At 35.7% G+C, this 15,006-nt stretch overlaps 2 protein-coding genes across 4 annotated transcripts in view; both read right to left on the bottom strand.

The window, feature by feature from the left end:
* LOC107102909 (tumor suppressor candidate 2-like) overlaps positions 1 to 3,229 on the bottom strand; it is a 7,162-nt gene extending 3,933 nt beyond the window's left edge. The window contains exon 1 of one of the 2 annotated variants that reach the window (XM_015402366.1): positions 3,108 to 3,229. The gene's annotated coding sequence lies outside the window, so the exon portion shown is untranslated. Of the gene's footprint in view, positions 1 to 2,999; positions 3,019 to 3,107 lie in introns of those variants that run through there. The other variant, XM_015402367.1, reaches the window with a different exon arrangement.
* A 799-nt stretch (positions 3,230 to 4,028) lies between these two features.
* Positions 4,029 to 10,600, bottom strand: LOC107102912 (ras association domain-containing protein 1-like). 2 transcript variants are annotated; one of them, XM_015402369.1, is made up of 7 exons: positions 10,504 to 10,600; positions 8,873 to 9,218; positions 8,114 to 8,238; positions 5,589 to 5,693; positions 4,646 to 4,934; positions 4,454 to 4,569; positions 4,029 to 4,362 (listed from the first exon to the last, which is right to left on the bottom strand). In XM_015402369.1, the coding sequence occupies exons 2-7, from the start codon at positions 9,141 to 9,143 to the stop codon at positions 4,213 to 4,215; spliced, it is 1,056 nt and encodes a 351-aa protein (XP_015257855.1). In that variant the 5' UTR covers positions 9,144 to 9,218; positions 10,504 to 10,600; the 3' UTR covers positions 4,029 to 4,212. The 2 variants fall into 2 exon arrangements, with proteins under 2 accessions (XP_015257855.1, XP_015257856.1); XM_015402370.1 differs by lacking the exon at positions 10,504 to 10,600 and having other exon boundaries at positions 8,146 to 8,238; positions 8,873 to 8,900.
* Between the last annotated feature and the right edge of the window lie 4,406 nt (positions 10,601 to 15,006).

Raw genomic sequence — 15,006 nt, 5'->3', positions numbered from 1 at the left:
ATATATATATATATATATATATATATATATATATATATATATATATAATTACTGCTCTAAATGGGTTACTCTGTCAGGTGAAGCGTGTTTTACAGTCTCTACACTCCAGTTACAGAGTAAATCAGTTAACAATTATAGATATATATATATATTCTTTATAACTCAAATGAAACAGATTCAGACATCCATTTAAAAATTGTGATTCATGACCAGATTAATTATTTTAGAATTCTGTATTTTGCTGATGACAGAAAGAATCCTGAAAGTGTTGCTATTTAGGGGGATTATTTGTAACTTCATACAAGTTTTAAACTGATACATCGGCCTGCCAACATTTTCCACTTATATTAGCAGGCTTTTTTTTTTCTTACTTCAGTGTGGGCCAATACATGCATGTGTTCACCAATTCATTAGTGCATTCAGCAACCATGTCCTGAGATCAAGTAAACAATCTGCATCATCGCTCTCTCCATTTGCGATACATTCTCAATATTTTCTTTGAATTGTTAACATATTTCTTTATTTTATTTTCTAACAGTGTAAATCTAGAAAGTGAAAGGAATATCAGCTTCAAGAATCCTACCCCTCCCCCATAAAACGGTACAGAAAAAAGAAAAAAAAAATGACAGAACATACCGGTAATTTTTTAGAATAAATATAAAAACTATTCAGCATTGGACTAAACCCTAAAACACCAAAACTGCTCAAACATTCATGTATACTGATTTGAACTTTCGTTTAAGAAAATCACCAGGGGAACAATAATTACAATAGCAAGTATTATTCCAAACTAGAATATCAAAAGATGCACAGATCTGATACCCGGATTGGATATCAGCTCCGATAACAACTAATTAGCAGGATCGGATATTGGCAATTTGATATCGGAGATCCAATTCAATGCACATTACATGGAATTATCTTTATTTTTGCTGCTTATTTGTGAGTGAATGATAGAAAGTAAATTAAGTCTGCATTACTTTTTTACTATTTTTAACAATGCTCATGTCAATGCAAAAAACCTTCACTCAAACGGCAAAATATATGGTTGATTCATACATTCAATAGTTGAAACGGATCAGTTTCAGATATCGACTGTATCGGCCGAGGTATCAGTATCTGAAAAAAAAAAATGGATCAGTGCATCTAATAATGTCAATTTTGGGGTTTTACAAACATAAACCAGAGTCACTTTCACAATAACTTTATCCTGTTAAACAAGGAAATTTGCCTAACGCTATTTCAGTTTCTGCTGCTAATTGTCTTTATTAAAGGTAATTCTCAGTTAACAAGCCATCTAGAAAATTAGCTTAGCAGGTTCTCTCAGTGTCTTTTCTCTTAAAGGTATAGTGGAGGATTTTAATGCATTTTTGAAAATACCCGCCCCTCCACTTTAAAAACAAATGCACATGCACAAGCCTGTACCCGCTCTGGAGAGGGAAAGCCCTTTTTAACGCACACGAGAGCTCATTTCTCTTTGTCCACGCTCTGTTAAAAAGTTACTGTTTGCATCGCTCATACAAGCTTACCTTTCAAAAGAAAATTTGCAATTTTTCCACTATGTCAAGTCACCACCGATTGTGGAAATGTATTTCCAAAGCTGTTTTTTTTTTTTTTTTAAAGGGGTAAAAACAGTTGGTATATATTTTTTTTATAATGTTACTCTTATGTTTTCTCCATAGTGTGTCTGGGCTCTCCCTTAGAGATAGGGTAGGCTGCTCAGTCCTCCAGGGAGGACGTAGAGTAGAGCCACTGCTTCTCCATGTTGAGAGGAGCCTGTTGAGGTGGTTCGGGTATCTGGTTATGATGCCTCCTGGACGTCTCCCTGATGAGGTGTTCAGAGCACATCCCACCGGGAGGAGACGCAGAGGGAGTGTGTTTTTCGGCTGGCCTGGGAACCCCTTGGGATTCCCGTGGAGGAGCTGGCCTAAGTGGGTGGGGAGAGGAACGTCTGGGCCTCCCTACTAAAGCTGCTACCCCCACGACCCGACCCCGGATAAGTGGAAGGAGATAGATGGATGGCTTTTTACATAATCATAAATAAATCCTCACAAAAAATAAAAACGTCTTGAGTGTGGAACTTGTGAACTCCATCTTGCCCACACCATTCCTTTCTTATATATACTGGAGCTGAAGCTATCGGATTAATCGTGATAAATCAATTATTAAAATAATCGTCAACTAATTTAGTAATCATTTAATCGTTAACTGGAGTATAGAGACTATAAAACATGCCTTTAGCTGACAGAGCGACCCACTTAGAGCAGTGATTATATCAAACATACATACATATATATATATATATAAACATTTTGCATTTGAGATAAAAAAAACAACAACAACTTTTTGTCAATATCCTCTATCCAGAACTCCTCAAGTGGAAAAGTTTTAGTTTCAGTTAGTTTAATTTCGTAAAAAAAAAACAAAATCATTTTTAACGAACCTTTGGCTATCCCATTATTAATCGATGTGTAAAATAATCGTTAGTTGCAGACCTAATAGACACACATATATGCATAGATGAGGAAAATGTGCTCTAATGGTTCAGTCGTTCCTCTGATTTATCATCCTGAGGGATAAAACAAAGAGTAAAGGAGGAAGTCATTAGGACAACAATATGCCTGGAAATCACACAAGGGCCAAAAAGCGTGACAATGCAACCTAAAAATGCCCATTTTTATAGAGAGGAACTCACATTGACATGTGTATTTTAAAAAAAAATAAATTCATATGGTTAGAATATAGAATCTGTAACGAGCAACGAGCAGGGTTTGTATGTATATTTATATATAACATGTATTTATAAACGCCTGCTATGAGTATATGTATTTGCAATACTGGCAGGTTGCAGCTAATTTACAAAGTTATTTTGTGCAAACATTAAGAGACTGGTCCTGATCTGAAGATATAAAGTAAACGAGCTTTAATGTTACTTAATGACCTGTCAGCTAACCACCTCTATTACCTGAAGACAACTAGCCTTCGTTTCTAGCACTTACTAGGTCAACACGCTTACAAACAGCATAACGTTCACAAACGTTGGAAAAGACTAACATTAGCTGCTTTGTTAGCTAATGCTGGTTGATTCCGTCTCGGTGTAAACCTACCTAAAATGAAGAACGTTGTGTTCGAAGATTTGTTTTTTATAATTATTTTAACCCGATGAGTTGTCGACTGAAGGGCTCCTATCGATAGCTATAGTAGCTGTTTAAGCTAGCGTCAGTGCTTCTTGGTCTATGCGTTTTGTAACGGCCTGGGTGATACCGCCACCGTGTGGACGGGAGGGATAAGCGGAGGGGAGTTTTTTTTTCTTCATTATTTTGATATTTTTACTACCTTCAACCAATATAGTTAAGCGGTTTTGTGTCCAATGAAATCAGACTTTCCTCATTGGTTATATCAGAGGTTTTCCCTGCCTGAGTTTTTGGATAAGTAACTCAGGATTTATGTAAAACTGAACTTATTCTCAAATAAAAGAAATTGTAAAATGTTTTTTTTTTTTATTAAAAGTACACGATTTTTCTTTACAGTTATTCTAAAGTTTTAGTATATATAAAAAAGACAAAATTATATTCCTTTTTAATTCAGTATCACAATCTCTTTTTGCAAGTGAGAATAATCAACAAATAAACAATGGATGGCCCCACTGCCTTTGGTCTAAGTAGGTGAAAGTTCAGCGTGTAGACAGAAACGGGACAGGCTGGTCCACTAGTGTCTTCAGAACCACCTTGTTTATACCTTGTTTTACCACATTGGTTATAGTGGATTACATTGTTTTTTTTGTTTTTTTTTTAGGAAACAAGACATTTCTCAAAGTGTTGCTCTGCAGACTCCACAAATCCTCCACGCAAACTGCTTTTTAATGTTATCTGCAGGTCAGCACTAGCAAAATAGCAGAACTCTTAACGTGGACAAGCGTTGCAGCCAAGCACACACTTAATGTCATAACACTGACATAATTTGACCCATGTGTTATTATGATCAGTTTATTACATAACTTGCATAAAAATACATAAACCCAACACCAAATCACAGCTTTATTAAAGTGCCAATATGTGATAAAAGACATCTCACATTAAAATGTAAACCCATGTATTCCTGCATCAGATTACTATATTCTGAAACATTATCATCGCCTGAGCTTTCTCCTTCCCTTTTACATCACATTTTAATTGTGTGATTGAGTTCTCCTTAATTTACAGTCTCTCTTTATCAACCAGGGGTAGTTACCCGGGCCATGGCATGCTTTATCATGTCTCTAGCATGAGCATAGCGCTTCACAATCTGCCGCACATGCTCATCTTCCTCGCGCTGCAGGATTCGCAGAAAGTTGTTCAGCTCAGGAAAACTGAATGCATCCCACTGCAAAGAAATAAGGAATTTTGTTTTAAAATCCTTTTAACTGTAAAATGAGAAGTTTGTGATCATTCTTATATTTGAAGGGAGAACTCACATTAACGTCCCCAGTTTCATTCTCCTTCAAAACCAAACTTAGGGCTGATTCGTTGGGGCCGGCACACAAGCGCAAATACAGGGGCCGCTCTTCATCAGACAGCTTACGCAGGAACACTGAAAGAAGACACAACAATAAGGATGCATTATCTTCTCTTCGGTTTTAAACCCATCCTGATCTCAGGAATCCTACCTTGGCTTTGCTTTTCAACCTTTTCAAACAAGGCAAACTTTGCCGGATTGTCCACCACAGTGAACTTGTTGAGCAACGCCTCAATGACTTCTCGCACTCGAGTTTCTGAGCTCAAATGAAGGTGCTTTGCTGCATCTTTTGGGAGGTAGAAAGATGTCCGCCGTTTTGCGGGTCTGTCCAGCTGATTGTCTTCCTCAGTCCTGCTCTGACTCTGAGATGGAGGAAGGGAAATGGGGCGCAGCAACTGAAAGTGGACCTTTATAAAACCAGTGTAGCTCCCATCTTTGTTCTGTTTGACACACAGATTCACAAGAGTTATATCATGAAATTCCGAATTTTATATAAATCAAAGCAAACATTTCATATTAATTTAGGAATTGAATAACTTAATTAACTGTTTTTTGTAGAACTTCAGTATGATTATGCCACTGCCATGCTAAACATAGCTTACAGTGAGTTTCAGCTGTAGCTACAGTGTAGCTCATCACCATTTGTGAGAATGCAATATAAGGTTTTGGGTTTTTTGAAATTGACAAAGCTCCATATATACAGATCCTTTATGAGCTGTTTCGGCCTTCTGAAGGGGACAATTTTGGACAGACTGGTCTCAGTCTGGACGCAAATGGCTCTTCCAATTGATCAAAACAGGTCTTTGCATTTATGAAGCAGACAGCACTGAAACCCTGATCTCAACCCTATTGGGAAAGTATGCACTATGATTCCAAACTACCAATTTAAAAGACTTCTGACAATTCTGCAAAGAAGGTCAAATATCTGACTGGATTTATTCCAGAAGATTATTTATAGTGGCAAAACGTTCAGATGCAATCATCCAAATATCACAATCTATATGACATTTGTGTTTCTTATGGATGTCTGCAAACTTCTGACCAGAGAGGGTACACAATCCAGAGGGGAAGAAATACATATAACTGTGACTCACATCCACCATGAAGAGATTGTTGATAATCTGAGTATTGTATTCCTTCACCTTCTGCTCAATCTCCCCGACACTTAGTTCCTGTTTGCCCAGTTCAATCTGCTCATCCTAAAAAGGTTGGCGACAGTGAGACCAGTAAGACCAAAGGAAATAGAAGAATCATGGATAGAGAAAAACAAAGAACAAAGATGTACGAGTGAAAAGACAAATTCAAGCATTTAGTTCCATCTTTGTGAAAGAAAGATATAGACTGTGAATTCTAATATGTTTTTGATGATTTTTAGATTCTTTTTCTTAGACTAACCAATCTGACTTCTCTTTGCACTGTTCCTCTTCCCCTGTTCCTTTAGCGTCACGCTGACCAAATGTGGGTAGTAACTTGTTCTATTAACTTGAGTAACTTAAAAAAAATACTTTTAGGAATAGTTTTCAACACTATACTGTTTTAGTAAACATTTGATAAAACATCATTGCTCCTACTTGATCTAAATTTCTGCCCACTCAATCCATTTTCACTAACTTCATTTAGCAAACACAAGCTTGTTTTGCACAGATATGCACTATTTAGAGACACGCTTCTTATTTTATTTACACAAGGCTTATTGGATAAACGTTATTAGTTTTATAACTCAAATATGTTAAATCTGTTGTTATGATGAGCTGTAGTCAGTAGATCAGTATCCTTTTTATTAAATCCCCCTTTACTCTTACTTAAGTCATTTTTTTCATAGTATACTTTTTACTTTTACTTATGATGACATATTGCTACTTTTCTTTAAGTACAATTTTTGGGTATCTACCCACCTCTGACACTGATCCCTATTATATTTTTATTGTCTTTTATAACAACCATGTTTGAGAATACTCAGTAACTCTAAAAGCTTAGAATGCTTTTAGATTTCATGTATTTGCTCTCTATGATGTATGAAAGCTTCATGTATTTTAATAAAAAAATAAAATAAAATAACGATCAAACCAATTTCTGTACTATAAACTACAGCCAATAATGAAATACTACTGTTAATTATCATCTGTCAGAGCAGTTTGGAAACCAGCAGAGGTGTTTATGATTGTAGTCCCCCTGTTTATACCTGATAAACCGAGCACAAAGTGATAAGTGATAAAAAATTCAAACAAGTTATTTTATAAACAGGGGAAATGTTTAACAAAAGTTAGTTTAATTGCCTCAAAAATGGGGTCAGCCATGCCATTTTTTTAAACCAAAACAGCAAAACAGCATCCGATCCTCCCTCACCTTCTTTTCAAAGAGTTTTCTTTCATGTTTTTGATTTCTTTGATTGCTTTGATCAAAAATTTGAATTCCCAAGTTTTACTTGTTACAGAATGTCCTTGGCTTCCCCATAAAGCCTCAGTTCTAATCTCAGAAATGGGATCTAATTCTAATCACCACCATGCTAAGTGACCTCATCAGTTTAAAATACACTTCTTCATTCCCTGCTGGCTTTCCACAAAGTTTTTAAAACTAACATCCTGAAATTTGGCCTTTATAGACTCATACAAGACAAAGGGAGATAAACGCAACAAAGGAAGGTATTACCTTTTAAAGCTTTATGATGGTTATTATGATAATACATCTTTTTGAAATGATCAACAAATTGCAAATAAACCAGTATGGATTTAACCTCTAAGCACTCTGAAACTACTAATATGGTGTTACAGTATGATGTGTTATTTAAAGGGTCACGGAGAAGCTAAAAGGGGCCAATCTCTAACCAAATAGAGATTCTGCATTAATAAAAAAAAACAAAACAAAAAAAAACTCCTTTATTGCTTCCTCAAACTGATTCTCGATTTATAACATGTTAAGTACCTATTAACATATCATATAGTCCTATTGAATAGTGGGACTAAAAAATATTCTCCAAAGATGTCTCCACATGGAGTTACATTCGATAAACATAATTATCTTCCTCACATGAGAAGATGAGGATCACAAAAGGACATGCTATGACTTCAAACTTAATATATGTAAAATTTATCACACAGAAATGAAAAGGTGTATCACTCTGAGATCAACTCTTTTTTTCCACTCAGTAATAACTGGATAACTGTCAAGTAAAAGGAAAATATTCAACAATTACAAACATAAATCTGTAAGGTGTGTATTTATATCATAACCTTAGTATTAGTTTGATCGCCGTGTGATTCAATTTTAGAGTGAAATGGATGCTTGAAAGAGTTATTGGTGAACCTTAGTAAACATCATCAAAAAACAAGAAGATAGAAGGTCAAGGAAAAAGTTGTGTAGTACTTCAGGTTAGGTCAGGTAACAAAATAAAAGATAAAATATCTTAAAGAGGGTTTGTCAGTTCATTATCTATTAGGGGGAAGAGAATGACACATAAGCTAATCAGTCAAAAAATACAGAAAACTATATTTAGACTCTTTCCACTTTACCGTTACGCACAACTCTGTGTTTAAACTCTATCAGGTAAAATAAAAATAACTGAATTATTTAGGGCTGACAGATTACACTGTTCCTTTTCAAAAGTTATGTCCCTCTTTACCACATTTGTGTCTGTCTCAATGGCGTCCTCACTGTAGTCAGCATTCCCCTTTAACACACTTCCACGTTTGCTGCAGTCCAGCTGAATGAACGGTCGGCATCGGTAGTGACAAGTGTAGTTGCAGTCTGAGGGAGAGAAACAGATATCAATGAAAGGTGGGGTTTTAGTTCCTCTGTGTTGCTTTAACTATTGTGATGTCAATCTGTGTATTTAATGATCCATTCCTGCACTGTGCAAAGAAGCCTTACCCTCTTTAAAAGAGCTGCTTTAGCTGAATAACGACAATAATCGTTAAAAATAATGACAATCAAATACAGAAACACAGATGTGTAATAGAAAACTGACCAGAACTTCAGGCTGATTATGCTAATTAGTTTGGAGAGGAAACCTTGCATCCTGAGGTATAAATTAAATTGGTTATATTTGGCTATACTTCTTTTTCAAAGGTCTATATAAAGAAAAGAACAAGAGAACACAATATTGGTTTAGCTTTCAGACGCTGCAGTACTCAGCAACCATCACTTACAGGTATAAATAATGCATTTGTTTGATTCTGTTCCTTCAGAATAACTCAAAGTAAAATACAGTGCGGCCATGTTTATTTTACTATTATTATGTCATTATTATTTTTTCATAGCTTTGAGACAATATTGGAACAAAATGTGCGACATACAGCTCTAAATTCATTCTGACTCTTTTGCTGTCGACATCAAAATAGACTCAGCCTTAAAATAGATCAGAATGGGAGGAAGCGCTCACCAGCACAGCGCAGGCTCTGCTTATAGAGACCCCAGATAAATTCTCCACACAGGTCGCACCAGGTAAGATGCGTGTAGCTATAGGGCTGAAAGTCATGGCCCACAGCACCCTCTGGGGGGGGACGGGCCGGTCCCTCGAAGCTGACACAGTCTCCTACCAGACGGACAATGTGGTCAAGGCCAGGCTGGCCTGTGTGTGCAGATGGAGCGGCCAGCTCAATGGGATCGTTCACACTCAGGTCCTTGAGCTCGATCAGCTCACAGTTAGTCATACTGTCCTCGATGCAGAACCTAAAATACTGTGTGAGGCTCGGATGTCCATGTGGGAGCACTGGTGTGTGACCAGCCTTATGAGGAGAGAGCAGAATTGGATTTTATTGTCAGTCATACATGAGCTTCATTTTTGATTGGGTCAGATATCATATCAGATTAAAGTTAGAAGACACGATTAAGAATACTGTAGTGGATCTTACAAAGGTAAGTAACTGGATTATTTTAAAAGTGAAATAAGATTTATGCAGGATCAAAAATATATATGAATAAGGCAAAATCTACATCATTATAAAACAGTCTTTCTATAAATGTATAATTGAAATCCCAATCAATTGATGATTATCTCCAAGATTAGTGTAAGTAGTGCACTCTCTGTTACTGTACTTGTTTTTAAATCTAGTTCTGTCTTCTGAAACAATAATAAAAAAAACAAAAAACATGAAAGATTAATCTGTGATCTGAGTATATCTGAATATCTGAAATGAGTATAACTTAGATCAATACTGGAGGGATTGTTTAGACAGTTTTCTCCAAATCTACAAAAAAACAAAAATAACTAAAATGGATTATATCAAATTAGGAAAAAGCAGAATTGAATCTCTTTTCTGGAGATGGAAAAGGTTTAACAGAACCCCAAACCGACCACAGCATGACTGTTTGTGACAGCTCAAGTGGTTGAATCCACAAATTAGGTCTTTTAGGATGAGTGGAGAAATTATTTAGCTGTTAAACAATAGTGGTAAGAGCTCTGTTCTATATTTTGCCAGACAACATGAAGAGAAAACATAGAAAACAGAAGCAGGATGATGCTCTGCTTAGATTAGGCTGAAATTCAAAAATGTGTTTGTTTTTTGCTTTTTAAACAGCAAATGAATGAGGTTTAGGAAGATAAGATAGCAAACAAACCAGAATCTCATTTTCTCACATGCAGCAGATTGTTTTCTTTTCACTGTTTCTCTTCACTTTTTCAGTAAATGTTTACATCTCAAACTGCATTGGATGAATTTTCTCCTTTGAGCAAACTTATTGTGACTAGAATAAGAACAACCCGAGGCTGTTTGCCAAGTGGGTCACCACACGGAGCAATTATCCACGCAGGACAACAACTCATTGTAAGCGAACAACATGCAAATATAGAGTGATAAATGTTTTATTTATTTATTCTATCTCATCAGGTTCTTGTCTGCATTTCTGCATGTGATCAATTATTCTTCATGAACATTAGATCGTTAAAGCCCCAGCGCGTAACAGGACATCCCGGTTTAATCCCACATCCCACTCTGTGAAAGACTACACCCCCCCACACACAAATTAATCCACGGACAGACTAATAGTTCACACAAAAAAAAAACTCTTTACCTCTTTCACTCCATCCCCGGCGCTGCTTGAAGAATTTGCAGAAAATCTGATCTTTGGTTGTTGAATTATCAGCGAAGCGCGCACACCGCATCTCCCTGCATGCGCGCACTTTGGGTTTGCGCATGCACAATGCGAGACCGGGATTATTACAGGATAATCCAAAATGTGGAGAGAGAAGAGAGAGAGGCTGTTGGAGGAATCCTCTCTGCTGCACGCATCATATCCACACAGAAAAAAACAGGTTCACAACCTTTCTATGTTTTAGTCTACAACACTTTAAAATATAGCCTAAACAAACAAATAAATTGAAGAATAAATAAATAAATAAATAAAAAAATGTCATATACGGGATTAGGTTGCACATTATATTTTTTTATGTTATTGTTAGCCATGAAAGTCAGTTTCGGAGCTATTCCTTAAAATAGTAAGGATCTGTCTTCTCTTCAATAAATATGTTTATTTTGAAAGGAAAAAAAGCAAACATAATATCCGCGAATAAACTGTATAATCTAATAACCACAGAATTTGACACAGATTACCTTTTCAATTGTGTTTCTTTTACCTGAAAACAACAAAACAAAAAAACAGTAAGGCATTTTTTTCCCCATATAGAAACACTATTTTCTGTGAGCAGGCTGTTAAAGCTTTGATTAATCTGGAAATGATTCAAAAAGTCCATATTTTAGCCTTGGGGCTAAAATATGACCTCTTTATTTACCCCATTTAAATCAAAATCATTTTCTGCATGTTTGTACCTTTATGTAAAGCAATAAAACTATTAAACGGTCTGATGCAGAGAAATAGTACTAGTAGTGGTAGTAGTAGAAATGTAATACTTGTAAAAAAAAAAAAAAAAACAGAAACAAATACATATTTTACTGTATGGGATGGCTGTGTCTGGGAAGCTTATTTAGAAACAGTTACTTTATTACATCTAACAATCTTTTAAAATTCAAGCATTTTTCGTTCTTTTAAATGTTCAGCAAAATCTTCAACCATGATCAGGGCGCATTGAATTTATATTTACAAATAAATTAGAATGATTCTCTACTATCTTGGCCACTCTTCAAATTAGGAAATACGGGAGATACAGGTGCTTGGTTCCAGGTACTCACAGATTCACTTCCATACAGAAAGCCCATATTCTTATCTTCAGGTAACACAGAGTACATGTAAGATTAAATAATACTACTTCAGCGATAGTTTCAAGGTGTTACTCTGTTGTATGTCTCATACTATTTCTGTTGGTTGTGATGTTCTTTTTACATCTCGTTGTAGGTGATTAAGCAGACTGAAAATGTTTTGTCATTATCTCCCTTCTATCTCCTCTCTCTTTCATCTTTTCTCCTTTTTTTCTGTTTTCCCTTTCCTGTTCTACCTACATTGCAGTGTCCATCTAACCTGTAAAACTCCCTGCATAATTATAATAAAGCAATTGATATGCATGAAACAAGTGGAGGAATATGGCGATAGCCCTACTGCTCCACTTGCGAAAGTAAAATCTCTTCGGCTCTTTTTGGCATCAAGAAAATTATTCTTATTGCCACAATGCCAGACAGGACACTGTAAAAAAACAACAACAAAAATGAAATACAGGAGAATGTGCTGTTAAGTTCACACAGATGTTGTTATTATTATTTTGGTCATAGGACATCGGTTAGGGAACAAAAATAAAAAATTATATTCACTATTGGGAGCATTTCTGTCATGGGACATCATGTTATTGCAACATAAGGGGTCTGTTAGTGTGCACCCTTTGTTACTGCCTAGCCACAGTCACTATGCAGGATTCTGCTCATCTGAACCACCCCATCTAGTCTATATCCTACATTTTTTCCATCACATGCAAAAACCTCCATACAGGCAGAATTCCAGATTATCAGCACTGTAATGGATGTGAGACCCTTTTTTTTTTTTTTTTAACCTTTATTTTGCCAGGAAGTCCCCTGAGATAAAATCTCTTTTTCGAGGGAGACCTGGCCAAGAGGCAGAAGTGCAGTAAGACATATAAGAACACATTGCAGTAGTTAAGAGTGGAATCTGGTAACCACCTCTCCTTAATATCTTCCTGCCACCTCTTGGATCTACAGAAGTCAGCCAGAAGGCTGTTAGGAAGGCCACTTTAAACTAGTGTTGTGCCAATGACATTTTTTGGCCCCAATATCAATACCTGATACCTGGCTGTGCAGTATTGGCCGATACTGATGCCATACTGATACCATCTGTTTGAAACTGATGAGTGTGTGTATATTGGAAGAACTGGGAGAACTGCATACTACTTGGATGTAAAATAAGTGCCATCATGGCTTGATGGACAAGCAGAAGAAGATAGAAGATTGGCTCCTTAAATCATCATTGTCACCAGATCTGCCAAAAATAATAGTAGTTGTAAAAACAATGTAATAAACTAGATTTGAATCCTCAAACATTATTTCAGAAAATACTAAAAAATATATATATATACCGGTACAGCTAAAGTGAATAAACCTTAAATACTTCAGTGTTTCTTATGTCATGAAATGTAATGCAAATGTACATTTTTTTCAGTGTTTCCCACGTGTTCCCGTGCATTATTAAGAGAAACACAAAAAACTAATATAAAGAGGTTTAAATATTTAAAATAATATGACTGGTGTTGTAAGGTTCTGTTTTTGTGATGTGTGAATATGTAAAGTAGACCTGTCTGTGATTGGTGGAGTCTGAAGAAGCAGACTGGTTTACGATGATGGAGATGCTGCTGATTAAAACCTGGTATTCATATTTTGCTCAGTCCAACAAACCGCACCTGAGCAGCTTTGTACCTGTATCAGTTAGAAATCACTTAAATTAGTTTGTATGGGTGAGACTCCTTTTTTTGCTTGATTCTAGTTTTCTCCTTTAATTGATTGTATTTTTGTTTGAATTTATAATAGTATTCAGTTTTTTTTTTTTTTTTCCTGAGATAATTTTGTTTGTTGTTTTGGCATTAAGCTCACCCTGAGGTCAAATAGATTCCATAATTTTGCAATAACCTTTAAAAAAAAAAAAAACATTATAAACAAACCATCTTAAACTGAAGACTTATGTAATGTGGCTGCTTGAGGACTCGAGATGAATCATCTTCATACGAAGGTCTGGCCACCCCTAGATCTATCATTAAAAAGAATTACTTTTATATATAAACAAAACAATAAAAATACAAAAAAAAAACATACAACTCTTCTGAAATAGCCAGGAAATGTATTGGTAAAATTAAAAGAACAAAAAATGTTTGCATCCAAAGGCTTAACGTGCATTTACAAAATACTGTGTCAGAAAGAATAATCCTGAAAGAAAGCGATTTCTGCTGAGTGTGTGTGTCTACATGTGAGTGGAGGCCCTGCAGTCACAAGCTTATTAGGGAGTAATTGGAGCACAATAACCAGTGAACAGCTGAACACCGTGTCTGCTTGATGCTGCTATCTTGGGCTAAATACAGGAAATTACAGACTGTATTTTCTGTGGTTTTTATTGGGTTTTACACATCAGTGTTTAATTGACATGAGTGAACCTAAAGGCACTGTGCTAGAAATATTCCAAACTTGTTAATGGTTTAAATATTTAGGAGCTTTCTGAAAAATGTCACTCAATCACATGCAGGATGGAAGAGACTAAATGGTCACATTTTAAGAACAGCAAAACATAAATAAAATGATAGAACATTGAGTAACTTAAGGGATCTAGGATAATTTCTTAGAAAATAACCTTTTACTGAGAACCTTTGTCAGCTGATCTCTGTGTCAGATGTGACTAATTGGAGCTTTTTACTCTTTGCTTTCAGAATAAAAGCATGATTTAAAAAATGTCAGCACTAAACATAAGGCAAGCATTGTTAAACAAGGCTTAAATAAAAATTCTGCTTACAAAATAACACATTGGGACAATTTAACAATACAGATACTTAAAGTTTATTTAATGGGTAACAGGGGATCTATAATGAATCTGTAGACATAGTGTCTTCAGTTATAAATTTCATAAAAGATTCAATCTTTTTATGTTTATGTAGCCTATATCTAGACCTATAGAAAGCAGGTTTACAACAAAATACGATTATAAAGACATTTGGGAAAATATCTAGGACCCAATCATTTGGATGCTGCGCGCCATTCATCCATAATCTATATATGTGGTTTTCATGGAGGGTCTCAGAGCCAATCTCTTATCAGTCTTGGTGGAGAAAATGGGAAAATGCCAGACAATTTGCCAGTTCATCACAGGACAATACAGAGACATAAAAGAGAAAACGCTTATATGCACAAACGTATACCTTTGTGCAGTTTAGACTGACCAGTTGGCATAAAAGGTCATGTGCTTGTAGTTTGGGAGGAATTTTTGTAGTGTTTGGCATGTTTCTCATTTGAAAAAGTATTGTGCTGAAATGTATTGCATGTTATATTGACGAAAAATAAACAACTTAAACATAATTTCCCCATCAAATTGAGGACCAGTTGTTGCAAAGTGAGGACATTTTGCCGGTCCTCACGT

Source organism: Cyprinodon variegatus, unplaced genomic scaffold, assembly GCF_000732505.1.
Source record: "Cyprinodon variegatus isolate N-32 unplaced genomic scaffold, C_variegatus-1.0 Scaffold1340, whole genome shotgun sequence".
Lineage (NCBI taxonomy): Eukaryota > Metazoa > Chordata > Actinopteri > Cyprinodontiformes > Cyprinodontidae > Cyprinodon > Cyprinodon variegatus.
Note: the sequence above shows the minus strand (reverse complement) of the source record. Positions and strands in the feature narration are given on the sequence as shown.